This window comes from Scyliorhinus canicula, chromosome 6 (assembly GCF_902713615.1).
Source record: "Scyliorhinus canicula chromosome 6, sScyCan1.1, whole genome shotgun sequence".
NCBI lineage: Eukaryota > Metazoa > Chordata > Chondrichthyes > Carcharhiniformes > Scyliorhinidae > Scyliorhinus > Scyliorhinus canicula.
The window spans coordinates 162,424,240-162,450,903 of NC_052151.1; the positions used below are offsets into that span (position 1 = coordinate 162,424,240).

The following is a 26,664-nucleotide window of genomic DNA, read 5'->3' on the forward strand; positions in this document are numbered from 1 at the left end:
GGAGTAGTCAAATTAAGAAACAGAATTTGGAACTGAAGAGACAATGGCATTGTAATAATATCACTGGACAAGTAATCCGCAGGCCCAGGCTAATGCTCCAAATCTTGTCACAGCAGATGGTGGAACTTGAAATTGATAATTACATCTGAAATATAAAGCTAGTTTCAGTAATGGAGACCCGTAATTAGCCCATAATGAATTCCCGTACCAGCCTCCCCGACAGGCGGCGGAATGTGGCAACTAGGGGCTTTTCACAGTAACTTCATTTGAAGCCTACTTGTGAAAATAAGCGATTTACATTTCATTTCAGTAAAATAATCTAGGCTCCCTTTAATCCCCAACAATTAAACCACCCAGAGGCTTGCTGTTTGGTAGACTTCAGAATAGATCACATAGCCCTCACTTTACCTTACAAAAAGTCCCATAACATGCTTTTACAATCCCCATAATAATGCTCTTAAGGCCAAGACAGCAAAATGTTTGCAGAAAACAGTCCTTATTACTTGATCTTCCTCATTCTGAGAAATCTTCTCAGTGGCTTTTATTAGAACACCTTCCCCAGATACTCAAGACCTGATTGGCATTAATCACATTACGGAATCCATTATGATTGCTCACATTGCTTTGTTGCTCTGCCTCATGCTAAATTTTAAATTTGGGTTTATGCAAATTCATCTTGATGGAAACCGTGGTATTTTTAAAGGATAAGTTGCAGACCACAAAGGTACAAACACACAAGAGCTTTACTGGAAAGGTGTCTTCGCTATAGGCTGATGGACTAGATTGACCATTAGCCTGCCCAAACTGCTGATGATGTCATCAATAAATCCTGTGATCAAACTCAAGTGACCTTGTTCCAACTGGGAACAAGCAAGAATACACAACAGAAACTTAAAACAGATTCTTTAGTACAAACCTGATACTTACACTATTGTACTTTTAACAAACAGTGCACCCTCTGACTGACTTTAAGCTGTCACGAAAGGTTTGTGTGACAAATTAAGATGAGTCAAGTCTTACTTTGGCTGTCATAAATGCCTGTTAGTGTGTCAACACACCATTTGAAGATACATGTGCTAACTTTAGAATTAAATTGAGAAGTTGAGAATTTACTTCAAAGTAGCTTCAGTCAGTAATAAGCTTTTAAAAATCACACATGTTTATGTACTGCAAGATATAAAAAAGTTGATCAGGAGTTTGACCATCATGTAGCACATTCTACAGGAAACAGCCTGGTACTTTTTCCAATGTAAAAACATATGCAACAAGAAAAAGGTAATTTGCCCCTTCACACACTTCTCCAAAGTACCATGTTTCCCTCCAACAGGAAATGCTGGAAGCATGTTGCAGTTTTCAGTATCTGAAGGCTGACATCTGAAATGCATCATTAGAAAAACAAACCTTTTCCAAAGAAGGTGCACTCCTAAACATTAAACTGAAATGTTCTTTCAGATGCAGGCTGCATCCTTCCATCTCTGTTCATTCTAGACACATTGGGCTGGATTCTCCATTACGCCAGCTGGTCAATGGGGTATCCCATTGTGGGGCTGCCCCATGCCGTTGGGAAACCCCCGGGCTGACGGCAAAACGGAGCATCCCGCCTGCGGAGAATCCAGCCCCTTGTGTATGCTGTAAATCAGGGCTTCTATTAATCTTCCAGCTTTCCTCTCTTATGAGCCCAGTTCATTTAATCTCCTGAGGATCTCCGGATGTAGATTAACCTCTGTAACAGCTCTGCTTAACGTTTCAAAGAAAGGAAGAGGTTGCATTTCTATAGCATTTTCCCACATTCTCAGGATGTCCCAAAGCAATTATGTTTTGGGAACTAAAGTTGTTGTTGTAACATAGAAATTTTGCAGCCAATTTGTATTCAGCAATTCCCCAAAAAAGCAATGTGTTAGTGACCAGAAGTTTTGTTTCAACAATGTTGGCTATGGAATAACAATTAACAACACCAGGGATGACTCCCTTATTCTTCTTTTAAATAGAGCCACAGGATCTTATACATCAACCCGAATGTCAGGTTGCAGTCTTCTAAGTCTCATCTGAAAAATAACACTGCAAGTATCAGCCTATATTCGAGTTCAAGTCTTTGAAAGCCTGACTCAGAGGCAAGAGTGCTATTTATTGAGCCAAGAGGGCAGCATAATCCCAAGTCAACCAGCTTTACGCAATTCTATTTTTATCAAGCACATTTAACGAGTATGCAAAGAGTAATTTGCACTAGAAATGTTAAAGTATCCGATGTTATTATTGACATTAAATAATCTAGAACATTAAAAAAGGACATTTCGTAAGTTTAAAAAAGGCTGGTTTGTCTACCTGTCTTGCCTTATGTGTTGTCTCAGTGCCATGCTGTCCTATACAGTTTAGAGCCCTTGAGTCTGGGGAGTTCCCAACATTGAAGTCAATTACACCAGCACTGTCTATCATCCACTGTAATAAGAAAGAAAATTGATAGCCCACAATAAAACAAATAAAAACTGGGGTACAGTACCTGCCTGGCAATATGATTCGTGGTAATGCCATGTTTCATCAGACACCTCTGGCCCCGTTGGTCAGCAGGATTCCCTATTTCATACGTTGATGTTGCTGCACTGTCTATTTTCCACTGGAAGAAATACAAGTGCCATGCTGTTTGTTTCCCCATGCAGTCAGTTTTAATGTTAGCAATTATATGAATTAAGATTTTAAAGTGGTATTATTTCCCAACTTCACGAGAACCAAGCTTCAATAAAATTATTACATTAACTTGATGAAAGTCCAAATCATTATATTTTCATTCAAATGCAGCAGCTACAATAATAACAGCACCATTGTTGAACCTGCACTTAAAATCAGTTTAATCATTGCAAACTTTGTTCAGACAGGATTGTGACATGAATTTCTCCCTTCAAAAAAACATTAAACAGCGATTTGGTGTTGTTGCAACATTACTAGAATATACGTGTGTCAATGTGCCAAAGCATGCTGTTAAGTATAAAAGTTAAATGAAAATTTTGAAACTTTTAAAACATATTTTCTAGCTCTAGAACCACAAAATAAGGAGCTAAAATGTGTTTGAACTACATTTTGTAAAGCATAAATGAGGCCATACAAGGAAATATATTGCGGTGTTCACTAAATGTAAACCACAGACAAACAAGGTGAAAGATGCAACATGAAATAGTCAACTGACCAATGGGAAGTAAAAACGGTTAAAAAAAGCTTTGGAAAACCTTGAATTGTTTTTCCAACATTAACAGCAAGGATAGACAAGCGTGGACGTGATTATACATAATTTTAAAAATGTGATCTTGGAATGAGAAAGGTCAGCATTTATTGCCAAATGTTATTTGTCCTTGATCAGATGATGGCGGGCCTCTTTCTTGAAACACTGCAGCTCATGTGGTGTACATACACTCAGTGTTGTCATGGAGGAGTTCTAGGGTTTTGACCCAGCGACAGTAAAGAAAGCATAGTTTCAAGTAAGGATAGTGACTGGCTTAAGGGGAACTTGGAGGTGGTGGTGCTCCCATCCATCTACTGCCTTTTCTTCTAGGTTGCAGAGATTGTGGATTTGGAAGGTGCTTATGAAGAAGCTACTTCAGTGCATCCTGTAGATAGTATACACCAGTATGCCAGTGGTGTAGGGAGTGCACGTTTAAGGTAGTCAATGGGGGCAGATCGTGAAGGCTGCTGGAGTGTTGTTTAAGCTGTACTCATCCAGGCAAGAGAAGAGAGTATTTCAACACACTCCTAACACGCACCTTGTAAAACTCCTCTCAACTCCCCAAATTACTCTCCTGAATTGCTCACCACAGAAATCCCAACCACTGACCTGCTCTGGTGGTTACAGTACGGTGTGTCCAATTCAGCTTCTGGTCAAAAGTAACGAATCGGGATGTTGATGGCGGGGATTCAGCAATAGTAATGCAATACAGCCTTCCGTTCACCGTCATGGAGTAAAAATCCTGGAACTTCCCTGCCTAATAGCACTGTGGGTGTATATACACCACACTGGCTAGAGTGGTTCAAAAAGGCAGCTCACCACCAAAGACAATAGGGGCTGGGCAATATATGCTGGCATAGCCAGCGACACCCACAGCCCAAGAAAAATAAAATAAATAGGTACAAGTCAGGTGTGTGGCTTGGAGTGGAGCTTGCAGGTGCTTGTATTTGCAAATGTTGCCCTTTTCCTTCTCGCTGGTAGAAGTCGTGGGTTTGGAGATGCTGTCAAAGAAGCCTTGGGAGAGTTGCTGTACTGTATCTTATAGATGGAACACACTATTGCTACTGTGCGTCAGTGGTGGAGGGAGTGACTGCTTAAGCTGGTGGATGGGGTGCCAGTGGGCTGCTGTGTTCTGGATGGTGTCAAGCTTCCTGTGTTGCTGGAACTGTACTTATCCAGGCAAGTTGAGTGTACTCCATCACATTCTGAACTTGTGACAAGCTCTAGTAAGTCAGGATGTAAGGTATTCAATGGAATTCCCAGCCTCTGACTTGCTTTTGTAGCCAGTGTGTCTATTTATGCTTAGTCCAGTTCAGTTTTTACAAACAAATGCAATAGATCATTCAGCCTCTGATGCCTGCTCCACCATTCAATATAATGGCTGATCTGTTTGTGTTGAGTTTCACATTCCCCATCTACCCCCAATATCCTTCGCCTAAGAATCTATGCCCTCTGCCTTCAAAATAGTCAGTGATCCCGTTTCAACAACCTTTTGATGCAGAGTTCAAAAGTTACACAACCCTCTGCAAACCCATTCTCCTAATTTATGTCCGAGAAGGGCGATCCCCAATTTCAACAGTGCTTCCCCCCCCCCCCCCCCCCCCCCAAATATGTCCTGGACTCAACCACAAGAGAAAGAATGCTTTCAACATCCACTTTGCTAATACAGTTCACAAATCGTTTTGACAAAGTGTCATCCAGACTTGAAATGTTAACGCTGTTCTCTTTCCACAGATGCTGTCAGACCTGCTAAGACTTTCCAGCATTTTCTGGTTTTGTTTCCTGTCAGGATCTTGTATTTCACAGAATCTCTGCAGTGCAGAATGAGGCCATTTAGCTCATCGGGTCTGCACTAGCCCTCTGAAGGAGCACCGTAACCTAGGCCCAATCCTCCACACCATCCTTGGAACCCCACCTAGGGACAATTTAGCATATCCAATCCACCTAACCTGCACATCTTTGGACTTTATGTATTTAAATCATGTCACCCCTCACTCTTCTAAACTCCAGTGGAAACAAGCCCAGCCTTTTCAATCTAACAAGGCAACCCACTCATTCCGGGTATCAATTTCATAAACCTCTTCTGAACTTACTCCTTTACATCCTTCCTTAAGTAAGGAGACACAAATTGCATAGTATTTGAAATGTGGTCTCCCCAATGCCCTGTATAACTGAAGCTTAAATTCCTCTTGTAATAAAGGATCGCATTCCATTAACCTTCTTGATTACATGCTGTATCTGCATACTAACTTTTTGCGACTCATGCAACGAGAACATTCAAATCCCTCTGCACCTCAGAATTCTGCAGTCATTCTCCATTTAAGTAACACTTCTTGTCAAAGTGAACAACTCCGCACTTTCCCCCATTATGCTCCATCTTCCAGAATTTTGTCCACTCACTCAACCTATCTATAGCCATCTGAAAACTCTGCATGTCATCTTCATAACATACTTTCGTACCAATCTTTGTGTTGTCTCCAAATTTAGCTACTATGTTTGCACTCCCATTATCTAAGGCATTGATTGATGTAAATTGCCTCAGCACAGACCTCTGTGGGATTCCATTCAGACAACGACTCATTTATGCATACTCTGTTTTCTACCAGCCAGCCAATCTTCAATCCAGGCTATTCATGAACTTTTAATTCTTTACAATAATCTTTGATTATGGCACCTTATTAAATGCCTTCTGGAAATCCAAGTATGGTACAGGCTACCTTCTATCTACAGCACAAGTTACTCCTTCACAGAAATCCAATGTTATTTAGAGAGCAAAGTGGTAATAGGGGGACAGGAATACACATAGGCAACAGAGTTTTGGATGACCTCAAGTTTTTGGAAAAATGTGGGACATCAGCCAGCAGTGTGCTCCAATAAGTGAGTCTAAAGATAATTAAGGCATGGAATGAGGGTTTTAGCAGATGAGCTAAGGCCAAGCAAAGACAGCCAATGTGACAGAGATGGAAAGAGGCAGTCTGAGTAATGATGTGAATGAGGTTGGACGCTCATCTCAGGGACAAATGTGACCCCAAGATTGAGAACAGACAGGTTAAATAGCTAACTGTCGTCAGGCAGAGAGATGGAAATGATAGCTCAAGAGCCAAGTTTAGAGCATGGCACAGAAACCAATTGCTTAAGTCTTTCCAACATTTTAATTGGAGGAAATTTCTGCTCATTCAGTACTGGATGTTGGTTAAGCATCTGATAACTGAGCAAAAATAGAGTTGTGAGAGAGGTGGTGGTGAGGTAGAGCTGGGCATCATCAGCCTATATATGAAAACTAATGCTGTGCTTTCAGAAGATGTCATGGAGGAGCACTAAGTAGATGAGACATAGGAGGGAGGGGCAAAGGATAGACCCTTGGGGGATACCAGAAGGAACTCTGTGGGAACAGGAAGAGGAGCCATTGCAAGTGATGCCCTAGCTGCGATTAGAAAGAAAATGGGGCAGTGGAGCAAAAGGACATTGGAATACTGATACACAAGTTGCTAAAAGTAGAAGTTTGGTATAACCGTAAGGACTGCAAACAAAAGTAGAGAGGTAACCTTAAAATGTATACAGAACCCAGGTTAGGCCACACAGAGCACACAACACATTTCTGATCTGCATAATACAAGATGATTAAAACACTGGAATAAGTGCAGAATAGATTTACAAGGTTGTTACCAGAATTGGGGAGATGCAACTATGCTAAAAGATTGATTAGGTTGGGACTCTTTTCTCTGGGGAAAAAAGGCTATGAGACCCGAACAAAGACTTCGAAACCACGAAGGTTTCAAACGGGGTGGATGTGAAAAAAAACCTTTTCCAAATGTGGTTGTAGCCCTCTAAGATGGACACCAGTCTACAAAATGGAGAACTGCTAAGACTGCAGGGAAAAACAGCCATAGTAAAGACACACAGCTTGCAGTAGCATTTTGCACATATAAAACCGGTTTCAAGGCAGGTGCAGAGACTCAGCCAAAGGTGCAAATAGGAAAGCGATCTGCATACTAATGAGATGATACCGGCCCAGTCCCAGATACAATAGAAACATTCTAAGTATCGATTGATACTTTCTATAGCTACCCAGCCAGAATGGCACCAGAGAACCCAGGTCAATGACCCCTAGGAACCGCCCCCGCCATCGAGGAACGACTCCAGGATAGGGGAATTCGAATGATATCGATTGGGAAAGACCCAATCGATACCTAGCAGGTGAAAGAGCCCGCCCCAAGGGGCACGGACCTCTAGGACCTATAAAAAGAAGGTCAAGCACATATTCGGTCTGTTGCTTCCAGACTCCGGCCTAGGCTGTTGAATCCTGACTCCGACCCCAGCCTCCAGATCCTGTCTTTCATCACTGGCCGTTGAGCATCAGCCATCTTTCAGCAAGTGCCAAACAACGATCGCTACGTGACCCAGGCATTGCTTATACTCTTACCGACTATTAGTGAACAGAAGGTACAGTCCAGAAAGGAACAAAGGCCTTGTCCCCTGACCTTGCTGGTTCATACTTATATAAGTATTTAGTCGTTTAATAGTAGAAATAAGTATTAGTCTTTTAGTGTGTGCATGAGTATTTATTATATCTGTTATAATAAACACTAATTGTTTGGACTTACTGATCGGTGTTAAGACTTATTGCTTTGAACTTGACCTTGATAACTTGTGACGGTGTCTCTTACGGCACCTGGCGACTCCTGAGCATAGATACAGATACAGAGCCAAACCAGTGTTAAGCACATGTCCTTTAAATGGAGGCGTGTTAATCACACTAACAGTAGAACGAGCAACATGGTTCAGTCCAGAGCAACTGGGCATCAATATGAACTAGCTACCAATGATCAAGTAAAGAATTTAGGACAATTTATTTCCATAGAATGGTGAAGATCTTGCACGTGTCCACTGCTAATAAATCCGCCAGTGCAGATTCAGCACAGTGACAGCAGGGAAATAATATGAAACACAATTAGTGACACAGCAAACCTATGCTCTTGATTTGGTCACTTATGAAGGATTATTTATTTAGAAATTAAATAATTAAAAAGCGAGTCAGACTTACTTTGTTTATGATACCCTGGTCTGTTGCCAGCTTTCTGAAGATAGCTTCAGCAATTGGAGATCGGCAAATGTTGCCTTAAAAAAGGAAGAATTTAAAATATGTATGAGTATTCTGTCAAATGTTATATTTTGCTCTCATAGGTAGCACAGTTTAAAATATATAGAATTCCTGTACTTGAGAAGAGCTAAATAGATTGAGTTACATGTGAATTTGAATTCTATACAGCTCCAATTGTTATGGATATTAAAAGTGCATATAGAAGAAACGTTTCTCAACAGAGGGCAACTTATGAAGCAGCAATTTATACACTTCACTTCTGCAGGCAGAATCACTGCGTAAACCATAAAACTTCACTCACCAACAACTACTGCCCTATCAAAAAGCTAATATCAGCAGTGTGTCTCTTCAGCACAGGTCTACCTCAGGCAAAGCCAATTGTGGTTTACACCACTTGTTTTTATTCAGATGTTGCCGGTTTGACAAGATGGAATTAGATCTTTTAACATTTACACCATCAGGTGACAGGCCATAGGAAAAGGAGGATGCTATTTAGTGCCTTCAATGTTTTTGCCAATGGATAAATCAGACTGGTCCTGTCCTTAAATCTATTTAGTCATCTTTTATTTCTATCCTTTTACACTTAAAGTATTCCGCTATAAACCAGAGCCATTTTCTGGAGGCATGAAGGAAGAAAGCATTTTTTTTACAAATTGAATCACCACTTGTCTGTATAGCAGAAGGGTTGGTGACCAGAGACGACAAATCCAAGGCATAAAGTTCAGAGAGGATGAAAGGAGATTTTTTAAAAAAACATAGCAAGTTGTGATATGCAATGCATTGCCTGAAAGGTAGTGGAAACATACTTATTCGTAACTTCCAAAAAAACTGGACACTTTAAAAAGATAAATTTTTAAATAGGCAGGGCCTATGAACAACTTGAATTTATATATCATCGTTAACCACCCCAGAATACTTTACAAATGTGTTATCAAACAAAATTTCATACCAAGGCTTCCTGACAGGGATTATCATAACAGATGATGAAAGCTTGGTTAAAGAGATAGACTTTTAGGAGCATTATAAAGTAGAAAAGAGAAAGACAGGTTTATGGAGGCAATTCCAAGGTTTTGAGCCATGCCATCTTAAAAGGCATGGCCACCAATGGTGGAGCAATTAAAACATGCTCAAGAGTCCAGAAGTGAAAAGTGCAGCTACCTCGGAGACTTGAGATACTGGAGGTGATGAGAGAGAAGCAAATGAAGGGATTTAAAAATAAGGATGATAATTTTAAAGTTGAGATGTTGTTTAACTGAGAACCAATGTAGGTCATCAAGTACAGGGCGTAAACGGGATTGGCAAGAGTAAGGACACAGGCAGGGCCGGTGCTAGGAATTGCGGGCCCAATTAGAAAAGTGATGGCAGGGCCCCTACTCTACAAAAGTAAAAATTTATGTATGTTTATATTTCGTGTAGTATGCTCGTCTTTAACCAAAAAAAAACATTAAATGCTTGATATACTAAAATTTTGAAACTTACTTACCTGGGCGGAAGGATTTGTCAACGGTAATGCGGTGCGTTCTCCAAAAGTAAAAACTACCCTATAGTTCCTCTTAGAATACAGAAAAGGCTTCAAACGGTAACTCTGTCGCCGCTGGCGCGGGGCCCCCTTAAGGTGCGGGGCCCAATTTGATGAAATTGGTCAAATGGGCTTAAAACCGGCCCTGGACACAGGATGCAGTTTTGGATAGCCTCAAGGCTACGGAGGGAGGAAAAGCCAAGTCTTGAGATAAGGTTTCAACAGCATCAACAAAAGGTGGAAATGGTTGGTCTTTGTGATGGCAGAGAGGACAGGATGCAAAAAGGAGCTGGGGAGCTGGAATAATTGGAACAAAAAACAGAAAACACTGGACAATCTCAGCAGGTCTGAGAGCATCTGTAGAGAGAGAAGGGATCTAACGTTTTATTAACTCCGTTCGCTGTGCACAGATGCTGTCTGCCAGACCTGCTCAGATTGTCCAACATTCCCTGTTTAAGTTTCCAGCCGCCCTAATTCATTTTTATCTTGGGAGTCATTGGCTATTTGCACCGAAGAGTTGGCGGAGGCATGGCGTGCCGAATGGCCTCCTGCTCGGCGTGAATCTATCAAAGGAGGCAATGTAGATTACCAAAGGCCAAATAGAGTGGAGACAACGAGGTCGCAGCGTTTAAACCGTCTTCAGGGCGAGTGAAGCCCCCTCCTCTCCGCTTTCTGGGTGACCGCGGCAGGAGTGAGTCCAACATCGGCCAGGCCAGGGAGAGGGCGCCAGGCACCCGCCAGCCCGCAGACAGCCACGCGCCATTACTGTCGTCGGGTCAGGTGACTCTGCGCGCGAAGGGGGCAACAGGTTATCCCGGGGGCCGGCTCGAGCCGGGAGGGAGCGCGAGCGCCGCACTCACCCAGACAGACGAAAAGAACCGACTGCTGACCACCCGCCATCTTCACCGGGTCTTCCCGGGACACAGCGTCATTTGCTTCCGTCTACTCTCCTGCCTGTTGTACCAGTGATCCTGGGCTTCGCTCGCTGCAAATTATATATACATTAATTATTCTAATTTTCAAACTGAGGGAACTACGTTAAAATCTGATGCATTGTCGAGATGCGGAAGTGTCCTAATTCCTTGGCACATCCGCAGACAGCTACTGGACCGGTCCTTTGAAAGCCTATTAGGAAGTGGGCAGGTGTAGGAGTTCAGGTGAATGTGCAGGAAGTCAGATTAGGATGACATTGTGATAGATCGCATTCAAAGTTTTAGAGGATCATTATATATAAAAGTAAGTTTATTTTATTTTGTTTTTCATTATTAGATTGGTACACATTTTGGGAAAAACACCTTGTGTGACTTTTTGGTGCAACATGTATGTTGGGTGATACTTCAGGCACAGTTGTCATTGACATATGGTGAAATCATTTCATACAATCATAGAATGATACAACACTTGAGAGAGACCATTCAAGCCACAGTGGTTAGGCCGTTTAAAAAAAAAAGTTATCTAATTTATCTCATTCTCTTGCTTCCTACCCGCACCCACTATTTTTTTTCCTTTTCTAGTATTTCCCCAAATCCATTTTGAAAGTTATTATTGAATTTGCTTTCACCACTCTGAGTGGTGCCTTCTAGATTATAATGCACTCAGCATTTTACCCCTTTATCGATCTCTCCTCTGATTCCTTTTGCCAATTAACTTAAATCTGTGCCCGCTTGTTACTGACCTTACTGTCTGTATTTACTCTTTGATAATTCCAGGAAATCTAGATTTCACCTTCCAGACTCCAGGAAGAAAAATATCAGTTTCTCTAATTTCTTCATGTAAGTGAAGTCTTTCAGCCTTGGGATGCAATCCCAGTAAATCCTCTCTGCATCTTTTCTAAGATCTTTCAAAGATGTGCTTAGAGTTTCCACAATGATCTAGTTGGCTTCTAACCTGTGATTTCTAAAGGTTTAGCATGAGTACCCTGTTTTCACACTCTGCTTCTGTTGACATAAGGCTCTCTGCCGTTTTAAACAGCATTTGTGACTTGTGAATGTATACCTCCAGGTCTCTGACCCTCCATCTCTTAAAAATTTGACTGTTTACTTTATTTTGCCTCTTCTCATTCTTTTAACCACGATAAAGCACTTTACACCTTCTAATATTTATCCTGAGAATCTCTAACTGTAAATTAAAATAATTTTGTTGTAGACATATGGAAGACACATAGAAAACAATGTCTTTATGTAAAATCTATGCTTTTGGAATCTATATCAAATAGATGATAGTTGAGAAAATTATTGACAACAAAGTATGATTTAGAAATGTAGTTTAGTGAAGCGATATAGTGAAACAGATACAAATAAAAATTATAAGAAAAAAGCAAAACAGATTTGCTGAGAAGCCAATGATGCGGGGCTTTATCAACTTGTTTAAGTGATTAGATCATGAAAAACACCAAACTAAATGCTTTTATAATTCCTATGTTTTCTGATCGTGATGCTGTTAATTGCAAGTGCCTGAATATAGGAGGGATCACATTGAAAAGTGTGAGAGGATACTGGGTCAGCTGAACATAATCTTGGTTTTAATGAGCGCCTTAAAGGAGGAAAGCAATATAGAGAGGTAGGAAGGGTATTCTTCAGTATGAGGACTAGACAACTGAAGACATGGCCAACAAGACATACAAACACCTCGGGGAAGAAAGGACTGAAACAAAGTAATAAAGAAAAAGTATTTGTTTCAGGTGGGTTTTTCCAGTACCAGCTCCTCTTCAAACTTTGCTTTCAGTTCGCGGTTTTCACTGTAGCTTCATTCAATACAATACTTACAGCCTTCCTGGAGAGAGAGGAAAAAACAGGTCGTTGTATTTCTGTATCCAGGAGTCAAACTGAAACTCCTTGCCACTCTGAACCATTCCACTGGGACAGGATCCAATCACTCCACCGGGCAGAGTATGACCTTTTAGGCCAACTCCTTTCCCCCCCAGCCAATCAACCAAACTGAGTGCTAGTCCCTGTCTGTCTCTGGTGTCGACAAGTCTGAAGCTAGTTCAAACTATCAGAAGCTTACAGAATGTTTTCTCTGGTAATTTCTGAATTCCCCATTCTCTCTGCTGCTTTTAACATAGAACATGCAGAAGGAGGCCATTCGGCCCATCGAGTCTGCACCAATCTACTTAAACCCTCACTTCCACCCCATCCACATAACCCAATAACCCCTCCTAAACTTTTTGGTTACTAAGGGCAATTTTTCATGGCCAAGCCACCTAACCTGCACGTCTTTGGACTGTGGGAGGAAACCGGAGCACCTGGAAGAAACCCACGCAGACATGGGGAGAACGTGCAGACTCCGCACAAACAGTGACCCCAGCGGGGAATCAAACCTGGGACCCTGGCGCTGTGAAGCCACAGTGTTATCCACTTGTGCTACTGTATCTTTCACTGAACGATACATGTCCATTAATCATCTATCAATCAAAAATGATAAAGCAAAATAAAAGAAAGGGGAAGTAAGGGAATAAATTGGAAGGACCATTATAAGTGGTTATGGACTCTTTGAAGTGGGACTATGAATTCCCGTGCTTGTTTTGATCAAGGATTCTACACAAATGAAATGTAGAAATAAGGCTTTTTGTAGTAAGAATGTAAATTAGTTTTTATGAATGAGAGGCCTCCTAGCACCAGGAAGGTGGATGGACTGTCATTGCCTTTCTCAATCCCTCTAACATAGTGCGCGCACCATTTTTAGTTTACTAGAGTATGCCTTTTTTGTACTCCATTTTTTATTTGAATATTTCCCACTGTTGATCTTGTAACCTGTTTGCTATTTTTTCTACTAATGATTAGATCCTTCTTATCTTCTTGACCTTGTTATTTTCCAATGGCACACACCTTTAGCTTTCACTCATTGCTATCCTTTCCTTCTCCTATTCAATTTAACTATCTTTGAGATTTAATTTCGCAGTTTTTAAAAAACCTTCGCCTCAATATATTTGTTCCATTTAATTGCCCCAAATAAGTGGGGCCAAGGAGCTTTAGGAATATTCTTGAATGCAGTCTGTGCAATATATACAACCAATATATTGATTTTTCCTTTGTTTAACTTGGGATAGTTAAAATAATCAAACGCTTTTGCTCTGCCGTACTTGCATGTCTCTCTGAACTGTTTACAGATCTCCACCACTATCTCATCTACACTGTTTGGTGGTCTCTAATGCACATGGTGAATTGTATAATTTTCCTTTGTAATCATTTGGATTTTGCATTTACTGTCTAAGCTGATTTTTAAAAGAATGTAAACTGTTTCTCTCCGCACCTTTTCTTAACAAAAAAACTGAAACCAGGGGTTTGCCATGGTGAGTTGAAATGTTTATTCATAAGCAAAAGCAGGAGGAGCCTCACAGTCATATTAATGGATAGCACATTTGATTCAGTGGACCAAGACCCTCCATTTCACAGATTTAAAGCAGATACCCTAGAAGTCAGTCTATGGTTGTCTGTGTTACTTTCTATCTGCGTATATGCTGCGTAAGATGTTTACTAAGTTTAGGTCAACTAATTTCAACAACTAATTGAAGGAAGGAAAGTCAAACTCGAGGGAATGAGCAAAATTTCAACTAATCAGTAAAATTGTATCCTTACTGTATCAAAATATTGATTGTCCTCATTGTGAAAACTGTATACTATGCATTCATGCAACTAATGTAAAATAGATCAGTTATTGGTTTTACTGCACACTGAGGGTTCACTTTTGATACAAGAAACATAATACCATTTAACTAGATATTATTTTCTAGATTGTAATTAATAATCGCTTATTGTCACAAGTAGGCTTCAATGATGTTACTATGAAAAGCCCCTAGTTGCCACATTCCGGTGCCTGTTCGGGGAGGCCAGTACGGGAATTGAACCCACGCTGCTGGCATTGTTCTGCATTACAAGCCAGCTCTTTAGCCCACTGTGCTAAACCAGCCCCTAGGTGTACTGACAGGATGGACCATTTATGCTTCAGATACAGTACAAAACTCCAAACATTGTAGCCCCTTCCCATTATTTTCTTTTTCCTCCTTTCCTAATGGCTTTGTCACGTTTGCTTTATTTTGTTTCTGCATTCTAATTCTTTCCTTCCTTCCTTCCCTGCCACATTAAATGAAAGCATTTTCCACAAAGAAGTTGTTCTTTTAGCTGGGAAACTGGTTGAGGCTATATTCGGATGAATATAGCTTTCTGTTTAAGATAGCTCCTATTCCCACGACTGATCTCCGTGCCAAGGAATGTCTTCACCCGTCAGTCTGTTTATCTGGAAACGATGTATCTCAAAAAATAATGGATGAATTTCAACAAAATGTGGTACACATATAGAGTATGGCCCAAGAAAGAACTGATTAGTTTTTGGAACAGATATGGATCCAGATCTTGCAATTTTTTTAAAGGATCCGTTAATTTTGGGAGATCGGAAACATTGACCTTTTTTCACAATGCTGTGAGTTTTATTTAGAATGTTGTGGATTGTCTCAGCTGTTGTGGTGGAATTTGCCACAGCTGTCAAAATGCGAGCAGAGTTTTCAGAGCAGGATGTCAGTTGGCCTAAAGCCTCTTTGTGAGATGGAAGCTCTTTAAAAACAAAAAGATTTCCTCTTTCATCTTTGTGGTAAGGGAGCATCAATCGGTCAGAGAAAAACCTCAAGGAAGAGCTGTGTAATTATAATAAATTTTGAGGTAACACAGCTGTTTCTGCTCTCCGCTTGTTCTTGTTTGTTTCCTGCAAAGGTTTTTTTTTAACATTGAATTTTGAAAACATCTGAAATTTCCTGCCTCTCTGTCCACTCCTCTATCCCCTACCTTTCCTCACTTTCACATTTTAAGGTTCAAAGAACACAAAACAAAAGTTGCATCACGTCTATAATCAGAATGCTTTTCAAACGTTCTGTTTTTAAAACAAAGGCTCGAAGAATGTAAAACAGTGCCCCATTGTTTTTCAAAAATAATCTGAAGAAAAGCTCTTTCTCATAATTTGTCATGGGGTAAAGGAAAATATCCGATGCCATGACAGGTAATAATACATCCGGAGACATTTGGCGTATTGCAATCCAAATCAACTCAGACTTTACTCCCTGGGCTAAAATATAAAATCTAAGTACAGGCTTTTAAACAGGCTATGGCCATCAAATGTTTGGAAGAGTTTCAGGCATGAAAAGCACAAATGATGTTTGATGGATGACTATAATTATGAAATTGTGAGATGTGTAATATTTTAGATTTTTGTTAAATTCACACTTTGAATATCAGGCACATCAGTTACTGAAGGTAACAAAAAGAATTTGAAACAAATTTTCAAGAAGTATTTTGAACAATTTGAGCTTGGTGGCCGGTTTCTACAGTCTCTGCGTAACTGGAAAATTACAGTTTGTGTGTCAAAAATACCTAATTTGAGCACTATTTATACAAGGTAATGTCATTACTTGCATTTTGAATGAAAACTGCACACCATGCATCTATTTCAGGATATAATAAATCAATATTAAATTTACTAGTTTGACCATGTGTTACAGAATATGTTACTGCTGTGACCCTCAATCCTAAACAAGCTATTTTCTGAATGACCTTGGAGGTGTGGTGGAGTTTTCCATTTCCTAATTTCCTCCCACTATATTTTTTGGACATTTATTTATTTTTGATTATGAAGGATATATCAGTGTTACACTGAGTGGTTGTTTCTCCAGGCTGGGGATTCTGAAACATGGAGCTCAGTAAAGTCCTAAAAATAGTTTGTTAGGGCATAGGTTTAAGGTGAGAGGGGAGAGATACAAAAGAGACCAGAGGGGAAATGTTTTCACACAGAGGGTGGTGAGCATCTTGAACGGGCTGCTTTTCCTTTAAAAAGCAGTTAGACAGTTACATGGGAATTTGATTTGATTTATTATTGTCACATGTATTAGTATACAGTGAAATGTATTGTTTCTTGCATGCTATACAGACAACGCATACCGTACATGGGGAAGGAAGGAGAGACTGCAGATCATAATGTTACAGTTATAGCAAGGTGCAGAGAAAAGATCAACTTAATATGTGGTAGGTCCATTCAAAGGTCTAATGGCAGTAGGGAAGAAGCTGTTCTCAAGTCGGTTGGTATGTGACCTCAAAATTTTGTATCTTTTTCCTGACCGAAGAAGGTGGAAGAGAGTATGGTCGGGATGTGTGGGGTCCTTAATTATGCTGGTTGCCTTTCCGAGGCAGCGGGAATTATAGATAGAGTCAATGGATGGGAGGCTGGTTTGCATGATGGACTGGGCTACATTCACAACCTTTTGTAGTTTCCTGGGGTCTCGGGCAGTGCAGGAAACATACCAAGCCATGATACAACCAGAAATAATGCTTTCAATGGTGCATCTGTAAAAGTTGGCGAGAGTCGTAGCTGACATGTCAAATTTCCTTAGTCTTCTGAGAAAGTAGAATCATTGGTGGGCTTTCTTAACTATACAGTTGGCATAGGGGGACATAACATAGACATAACATCGAACATACAGTGCAGAAGGAGGCCATTCGGCCCATCGAGTCTGCACCGACCCACTTAAGCCCTCACTTCCACTCTATCCCCGTAACCCAATAACCCCTCCTAACCTTTTTGGTCATTAAGGGCAATTTAGCATGGCCAATCCACCAAACCTGCACATCTTTGGACTGTGGGAGAAAACTGGAGCACCCGGAGGAAACCCACGCAGACACTGGGAGAACGTGCAGACTCCGCACAGACAGTGACCCAAGCTGGGAATCGAACCTGGGACCATGGCGCTGTGAAGCCACAGTGTTAGTCACTTGTGCTACCGTTGCGCCTGGGACCAGGACAGGTTGTTGATAATCTGGACACCTAAAAACTTGAAGCTCTCGACCCTTACTACTTCGTTCCCATTGATGTAGATAGAGGCATGTTCTCTTCTATGCTTCCTGAAGTTGATGACAATCTCCTTTGTTTTGTTGACATTGAGGAAGAGATTATTGTCGTCGCACTAGTTCACCAGATTCTCGATCTCATTCCTGCATTCTGTCTCATCGTTTGAAATCCGACCCACTACGGTGGTGTCATCAGCAAATTTGAAAGTCGAGTTGGAGGGGAATGTAGCCACACAGTCATAGGTGTATAAGGAGTATAGTTAGGGGCTGAGGACACAGCCTTGTGGGGCACCGGTGTTGAGGATGATCGTGGAGGAGGTGTTGTTGCCTATCCTTACTGATTGTGGTCTGTGGGTTAGAAAGTTCAGAATCCCAGTCGCAGAGGGAGGAGCCGAGGCCAAAGCCACGGAGTTTGGAGATGAGTTTTGTAGGAATAATAGTGCTGAAGGCTGAGCTGTAGTCAATAAATGGGAGTCTGGCATAGGTGTCTTTGTTATCTAGGTGTTCCAGTATTGAGTGCAGGGCCAGGGAGATGGCGTCTGCTGTGGGCATGTTGCAGCGGTAGGCGAACTGTAGTGGATCAAGGCAATCCGGGAGGCTGGAGTTGATTCGTGCCATGACTAACCTTTCAAAGCACTTCATGATGATGGATGTCAGAGCCACTGGATGATAGTCATTAAGGCATGATGCTTGGCTTTTCTTTGGTATGGGGATGATGATCGTCTTCTTGAAGCAGATAGGGACCTCAGATTGTTGTAAAGAGAGGTTGAAAATGTCTGTGGATACCACTGCCAGCTGATCCATGCAAGACCTGAGTGCTCGTCCGTTACCTCAACCGGGCCAGTGGCTTTCCGTGGGTTGACCTTCGAGAAGGCTGCTCTGACATCTGCAATGGTGACCTCAGATACAAGTTCATCCGAGGCTTCTAGGGTGGAGGGCGTGCTCTCGCTGACCTCTTGCGCAAAGCGGGCATAGAATGCGTTGAGCTCTTCAGGGAGTGGTGTGTTGGAGCCGGCGATTTTATATGCCTTCATCTTGTAGCCCTTCATCTTGTAGAAGACTGCGTATAGAGAGATATGGGCCAAATGCGGGCAAGTGGAACTAGCTTAGTGATAGAAACTGGGCAGTATGGACAAGCTGGGCCAAAGGACCTGTTTCCATGCTATAAACATCTAAGACGCTTTGACTGAGGTGAGGGGAAATTACTTCACTCAAAGCTTTGTTTGTAAATCTTGGAATTCTGTAATTTTGCACCCCAAAAGGGTTGCGGATGCTTCAACATTAAATGTATTTAAGTCCGGGATAGACAGATTTTTGGTCTCTTGGGGGATTGAGGAACATGGAGCCAGTAGGAAATTGGATTTGTACCCTGATACCAGCCACAATCATATTGAATGGTGAAGCAGACTTGGTGAAATGTGTGATCTACTCCTGTTCCTTTCTTGTGTGGATCAAGCTTGAAAGTTTGTATAAATGGGTTTCTGTTGTTGTGTATTCTTTTGTTTGAACTGATGTAGCTTTTCAGAAATGTCTTTATTTAGTTATCAAACTCAGGGGTTCTCAACATGTTTTGCTTTTGTGACCTCCCACACCGCCCCCTCCCATGTCATAATCTAGACATCTCCCTTCGACAAACAATGATCCCCTGGTGATAATTCTATTGAATCATAAGGTTTAGGGGGTTAGCTATGGAAAAAGACAATGAGTAATCCAAAGTAAGAATAATTGATTTGACGAGGATCAATTTCAGTGGGGTGAGAATGGATCCAGCCAGGTAAATTAGAATTAAAGATTGGCAGATTAAACTGTAAAGGATTAACGAGCTGCCTTTAAAAAGGATATTGTTTGGGTATAGTTAAGGTACATTGCAACAAGGGAGAAAGATAAAATAAACAAAGTCAGAGCTCCCTGCATGGTGAAAGTGGATTCAGTAGAAGCTTTCAAAAGAAAATCAGATGAATACTTGAAGGAAAGGGTTTTACAGCACTGTGGGAAAAGAGCAGATGAGTGTGACTAGTAGATAGCTCTACCAGCTGTATGATAGGTGCATAACCTCATTTATGCTGTATCATACTATGATTCTAACTTTTGGGATTGATCTGTGTTCAACAAAATATAACCTCTGAAACATTCATAATGAATACAATATTAAAATGTAAGTTAAAACCAATGATAAGTATTTGCTTCCCAACAACCAATGCTGCAGTAGGCCTCAAAGCCCCGAGTAAGTTAAATATTGTGGTTCAGATAATTTTCTGTGCAAATAAAGGAAACTATTGAGAAGTAGTTTCAAAGTTGGTCTCATTGGATATCTTGAAGTAATTTTGAGAGGATGGCTTTGGTTTATGTACTAGAATATATTTGGGATGAAATAAAAACTCTTCGTCCTATGTGCTCTCATCTCTTTCCACTGAGCCTCATATTAAGTGATTCTCTAAAAAGGAGAAAAAAATGGCAGTTAGTAATTTCACCAAACATAGTGACCATTGTCTGAAGCTGAATGTGACCGTTAGCAACTTTAATGTCTCTTTTGTCCTTGAGTTGAGCTTCTGATTCCTTACTTTCTCCATCAGTGAGAGCAGCTACTTCCATTTCTGTAACTTCCCCCTGCTTCAGTTTATCTGCTGAAACCATCACCCATGCCTTGGTTATCTCTACACTTAATTATTCCAATATTGTTCTGGCTGGCATCCCGGCTTCCATCTTCTACAAACTTGAGCTTGTGTAAAACTCTATGGTCTGCATCCTAACTCTAAGTCGCGTTCAACCATCACAGCTTTTCTTGCTAACCTCCACTGGCTTCTGGTTGATTTGTGCCGCTCTGTTTTAAAGTTGTCATGTTTGCTTTCAAATTCCTTTTGTGGATTCCCTTCTCGATATCTCTGTAAACTTCTACAAGATCTCTGTATTTATCTAATTCTGGCCACATGTGCATCCCTGACATTTATTATTCCACCATTAGTGGTTGTGCCTTCAGCTGCCTTGGCCCTTCCCTCCTTCGGCATTCCCTCCTTAAACATCTCCGTCTCTCTACCTTTAGATGCTCCGACCTTTATGACCAGTCTTTTGATCACCTGTGTCGATATCTCCTTCATGTGGCTCGTTGGCAAATTGAGTTTATAATGCTTGTGTAGTATTGGCGAATATAATAGAGGTGTCATATAAATGCAAGTTGTTAGCCCTTCTCACCTAATGTGGTCAAGCAACAAAGATTAAAATTGTGCAAAATTAAAGATTCTATTTAGGCACTATTCTTAAGCTGTCAGATCAGTTCACCACAACTGAAAATCATTTATCCCCGACTGGTTTAACAAATGATATGAGAGCAACAAAAGTTTGTCTCAGGGGCACCTGGGCGGGATTCTGAGGCTAAGTGTTGATGCCGTCGGAAACGCCGTCAAATTTTGCAATGGCGTCACACGGCCTCAGGATCAGAAATTCTGGCCTATACAGGGGGACAGCACGGCACTGGAGCGGGATCTGTGCATGCGCAGTGGCACCAGCGCCAACACGCACAAGCCATATAGTAGTGATGGGTATTTACATTACTGTTTACAAACAACACCTAATACAGAAATAAAGAACTGCAGATACTAGAAATATGAAATAAAAACTGTAAAGCCAGAAATACTCAACAGGTAAGGCAGCCTGGATGAACAGTTGATCTGGGATGGACAGTTGATGTGCCAACTTAATTACAAAGGTGATTGTTTAGAGTGGCCATTTAGGACATAACTCTGCAAGTTCGTACATATTGCTTCTATTCTTACAATTTCTTATGTCTCCAACCTTTGAATTGATATATATTGCATTTAGTCTGAATCTACAGACTCCATTATTGATTTTCACTTGGATAATTAGCTCCAGATTGGTAACGTGAGTTTGAAGGAGAACAAAGCTATTTCTTACATACACATGAACATCAGAGTCAGTTCCTCTTTTCATATTGGTTTGACGAGGAAAAGATAGCTTTAATTTTTTCTTCTCTGCTAAACTGTATAACTAAGCCAACATCTGTTGTTGGCTGGGGCAATTATCCTGCAATTTGTTTTGTCAAATAAAAACCTAGTGTATTATATTAAAACAATATTGTTCCTCTACCTTGCATAAATTAAATCTACGTTTACGACTTTGACAGAAGTCCAATGCAAACATACTTCTTAGTTTCTTTGAAAGATTACTTTTGGCTATCTGTATCGCAGTACTTTTTTATTGTATTGAAATAAAATTTTAATTACTTGTTGCATACGGTCAAGATGGTATGTTGTGCTGTTCTAATAAAGGTTACCAAGTTCAATGATTATTTTTGTTAACATTTCTGTCGCTGTCCTGAGATTCACAGTGCTATTTGCTAACTACATCAAGTAGCTGTGTTAAGTTTAATTTTCTGAAGTTGACCATACCATTGATCCAGTACCTTAAGGTGGCTCGGTTCCCTTCCATGTAAAGCCAGTTTGTACCTATTGAAAATGAATGAAAAATTAAAATCGCTTATTGTCACAAGTAGGCTTCAAATGAAGTTACTGTGAAAAGCCCCTAGTCGCCACATTCCGGCGCCTGTTCGGGGATGCTGGTACGGGAATTGAACCACGCTGCTGGCCTGCCTTGGTCTGTTTTAAAATCCAGCTATTTAGCCCAGTGTGCTAAACCAGCACATTTCTCAGGATATGTAATTTTAGACAACCTGGATGCCAAAGAGGTTTTGTTTGGCCTTTTAAGTTGGATTTATTTCCGAGTGAAATTCGTAGCATTTATACATGATCTCTATGACAAAAAAATGCTAATTTTTATCTAAACTTCCCAAGTGAATTGGCTTCATTTTCACTGTCACTGTGGCCTTTAAAATTAACTTCATTTTCAGAAAAATGGATGTCCAGAAAGAACTGCAGCCCTTTCAGTTTGAGACACCTTTATAAGGCCACAAAGAAGCCCCCGCCGAGCACTTCAAATAAATTTACTTTACTTACCAAAACTATTATATACATCACATATATCCCAACTGTGTCTGCCTTGCCGAAGCCTAACTGGCCAGCTTCATATATCATACAACTAGACATTGTTTAGAGGTTTCGTGCCCCCTTACCAGAGGAGCTCATATTCTGCAAGGTTCACAGGGAAGTTAATTGTTCTCACCCTGTAAGGTACTTGCGGGTTATAACATGTCTCCCCTCCCCAAAGTCAGAACAATCCCCCTACGTGTGGGGTAGGACGGGGCCGGACTCTCTTTGCGTCTGGTTGGACATTGCATCACATGGATGGGGCGCCGTGAACCTTGAAGGCGAACGCAGCTTCCGAGTGGAAGGTTGTGATGGCTGCTCCGTCGGTGGCTGCTGTACTGTTGACTTCTCATCGGATGCTTGAGTTTCCATTTACGAATATATGTCCATGCTTCAGTCATCGTGGCGTCTTGACCTCCTTGTTGCCCCCTTACAGGATACTGCAGCATCAGATGGATGGATGAGAACTTTACGCTCACAAGGAAACTTTCAAAGACTTGATCTCCTGGACCGAATATGATCTAGGTGCTTTTGCATGATCCAAACTTGGACTTGTACATGATAGGAAACCAGTCCTGCCTGGCAGAGGTCAGTCAAGGAGGCCAACTGGGCGCCGTCTGCAAAGTTTTGAAGATATACCAAATAATCTGGTACAAAACGTCTGAGTGGTCAACCTCAAATGGGGCAATGCCATTGCAGTTGCTGGTTGTGGTGTACTTTCACATCTATGTCAGGGAAAATCATACTAAGGTGGGTCCGAAAGCTATGATACATTAGCCTTTCAGCTGGAGCCACCCCTGGTCACTGCGTGTGGGGTGGTCCTGTAGCAAAATTAAAAACGAGCCAGCCTTTTGTCCATCAAACCTAAAGTCGGCTTCTTGAGGCCTCTTTTGAACGTCTGTACCACAGATCTGCTAAACCATTAGAAGCCCGGTGGTACGGGGCAGTACAAATGTGTGGTACCTGATTTGCCTTCACTCATGAAAGGGGTCCCGTTGTCTGTAATGAGCACTTCAGGGAAGCCGTGCATGCAAAACGACAATCGTTACTTCTCAATGGTTGCCTTGAGGTGGTCAATACCATCCTGTGGACCTCCAGCCATTTTGAATGGGCGTCCTGAAATGGACTGACAAAGTCCGCATGCATATGTGCCCACGGCTCTCCTGGCCATTCCGAAGGGTGAAGGGGCACAACCGGGAGGTGCTTCTGCTGCTCTTGACAGACGGAGCATTACAGGGCCATCTTCTCAATGTCCGCATTCAGGCACAGCCACCAGCATAACAGCACGCCAACATCTTCACTTTGTACACCATTGGATGTCCAGTGTGGAGGTCATAGAATCACAGAATTTACAGTGCAGAAGGAGGCCATTTGGCCCATCGAGTCTGCACCGGCTCTTGGAAAGAGCACCCTACCCAAGGTCCACACCTTCACCCTCTCCCAATTACCCAGTAACCCACCCAACACTAAGGGCAATTTTGGACACTAAGGGCAATTTAGCATGGCCAATCCACCTAACCTGCACATCTTTGGACTGTGGAAGGAAACCGGAGCACCCGGAGGAAACCCACGCACACACGGGGAGAACATGCATACACTGCGCAGAGAGTGACCCAAGCCCGGAATCAAACTTGGGACCCTGGAGCTGTGAAGCAATTGTGCTAACCACTATGCTACCGTGCTGCCCACGTATCGTTTAATATCAACTTGATCTTTTCCAGGAACGATATGTGCGTAGCCCAGAACAGTATACCATCCACACTAAACCCTGACAGTTTTGATGAAACCGCCCTTAACTCGCCTGGTAGCTGTCGATGCTGACCTCCATGTGACATAACATGTTGAACGTTTGTGAGAATCAGGTCTGTTGAGTCCATTCACGGATTCGAGATGCTGTGACAGGCATTGTGTCCATGAAGTTTAGAGTGGTGCCCACTTGTACGCCCGGGGGTGGCGGGACGGGGGTAAAGGCAAACAGCTCAGTGCATCGACATTCACTATCTGGGTCCCTGACTGATACTTGAAAGAATATTCGTAGATGGGCAACAGCAGGGCCCAGTGCTGGATCCTCTTGGAGGCAGTGGGCGGGATCGCCTTGTCCTCCTTAAAAAGAACAAGTAAAGGCTTATGGTCTGTAATAATAGTGAAATGGTGGCCATAAATGTACTGGTGAAATTCTTTCACTGCTTAGACCACCTCCAGACCCTCCTTATTGATCTGCTCATATTTCCATTCCGCCACAGCCAGCATCTGAGAGGCAAAAGCAATTGATCGCTCCTCGCTGTTCCCCATCCAGTGTGACAGGGTACAGTGAAAAGTATTGTTCTGTGTTCAGTCCAGACAGATCGTTCCATACACGAGAAAAAACATAGGACATACATTAGTACACAACATAAATACAGAAGCACAGGCAAAGGGTGAAGCATACGGAGTGCAGACCTACTTAGTGGACACGATGTGTCAAGAGATCAGATCAGGCCATAAGAGAGTCATTCAGGAGTCTGGTGACAGTGGGGAAGAAGCTGTTTTTGAATTTGTTAGTGTGTGTTCTCAGACTTTTGTTACTCCTGCCCGATGGAAGAAGTTGGAAGAGTGACTAAGTCGGGTGGGAGGTGTCTTTGATTATGGTACCCGCTTTTCCCAAGGCAGTGGGAGTCAGTGGATGGGAGGCGGGTTCGTGTGATGGAGTGGGCTGTGTACACGATCTCTGTAGTTGCTTACAGTCTTGGGCCGAGCAGTTGCCTTTATCAGGCTGTGATGCAGCCAGATAAGATGCTTTCAACAGTGCATCTGTAAAAACTGGTGATAGTCAATGGGGACATTCGGAATTTCCTTAGTTTCCCGAGGAAGTATAGGCGCTGTTGTGCTTTCTTGGTCATAGCATCGACGTGGGTAGACCAGGACAGATTATTGGTGGCGTGCACACCCTAGGAATTTGAAGCTGTCAACCATCTCCACATTGGCACTATTGATGCAGACAGGGGTGTCAATGACCAGCTCTTTAGTTTGCTGACATTGAGGGGAGAGATTGTTGTTTTTGCATCAATCCACCAGGTTCTTCCCTTCTGTACTCTGACTCGTTCAAGGTCCAACCCAATACGGTCGTGTCACCAGCAAACTTGTAGATAAGAGTTGGAGCCAAATTTTTCCACACAGTCTTGTGTGTATAGGGAGTATAGTAGGGGGCTAAGTATGCAGCCTTGTGGAGTTCCGGTACTGAGGACTATCGTGGAGCAGGTGTTGTTGTTTACTGTTACTGAATGTGGTCTATGGGTCAGGAAGTCGAGGATCCAGTTGCAGAGGGAGGAGCCAAGTTCTAGGTTTTGGAACTTTGACATGAGCTTGGCTGGGATTATGGTGTTGAAGGCTGAGCTGTCGAACTGACTTCGGAAGCTGTGACGGTCGGTATGTCTGTGTCCAAGGCTGCTGGAGCAGTTGACAACGGTTTGATGGTTTCCTGGTCGAAACGAGCATAGAATGCATTGAGTCCATCGGGAGAGGTGTCGTAATAGTTAGCAAGAACTTGCCGTAATAGTTTTTTTTTTCTTTTTTTTTAAATTTAGATTAGCCAATTATTTTTTCCAATTAAGGGGCAATTTAGCGTGGCCAATCCACCTACTCTGCACATTTTTTTTTGGGTTGTGGGGGCGAAACCCACGCAGACACGGGGAGAATGTGCAAACTCCACACGGACAGTGACCCAGAGCCGGAATCGAACTTGGGACCTCAGCGGCGTGAGGCGGTTGTGCTAACCACTAGGCCACCATGCTGCCCTCCTTGCCGTAATAGTTAGCAAGTCCTAAAAATTAAAGTTCTGAGGTGTCCGTCGGGGTGGGGGCCTGCTGAATGACATACCTCTTGTTAGCGATGGGGCCCATCCGGTAGTCAATAAATAGGAGTCTGAAGTAGCAGTCCTTGTTGTCCATAGGCTCCAGGGATGAGTGTAGGCTCGGGAGATGGCGCATGCTCTGGACCGGTTGTGGCGATATGCGAATTGCAGTGGATCAAGG

General features: G+C 42.1%; 2 protein-coding genes across 7 annotated transcripts in view; one reads left to right on the top strand and one right to left on the bottom strand.

Annotated features, from left to right (window-relative positions):
• Positions 1–10,881, bottom strand: part of acp1 (acid phosphatase 1) — a 29,844-nt gene extending 18,963 nt beyond the window's left edge. The window contains exons 1-3 of one of the 3 annotated variants that reach the window (XM_038800382.1): positions 10,692–10,881; positions 8,256–8,329; positions 2,332–2,436 (exon numbers count right to left, since the gene is read on the bottom strand). In XM_038800382.1, the coding sequence (XP_038656310.1) occupies positions 2,332–2,436; positions 8,256–8,329; positions 10,692–10,731 (219 nt within the window). In that variant the 5' untranslated portion in view covers positions 10,732–10,881. Of the gene's footprint in view, positions 1–2,322; positions 2,437–2,497; positions 2,612–8,255; positions 8,330–10,691 lie in introns of all 3 variants that reach the window. The other 2 variants (XM_038800380.1, XM_038800381.1) reach the window with 2 other exon arrangements.
• A 39-nt stretch (positions 10,882–10,920) lies between these two features.
• Positions 10,921–26,664, top strand: part of sh3yl1 (SH3 and SYLF domain containing 1) — a 209,407-nt gene continuing 193,663 nt past the window's right edge. For all 4 annotated transcript variants that reach the window (XM_038800374.1, XM_038800377.1, XM_038800376.1 and 1 more), the window contains exon 1: positions 10,921–11,067. In XM_038800374.1, coding sequence (XP_038656302.1) covers position 11,067 — 1 coding nt within the window. In that variant the 5' untranslated portion in view covers positions 10,921–11,066. The remainder of the gene's footprint in view (positions 11,068–26,664) is intronic.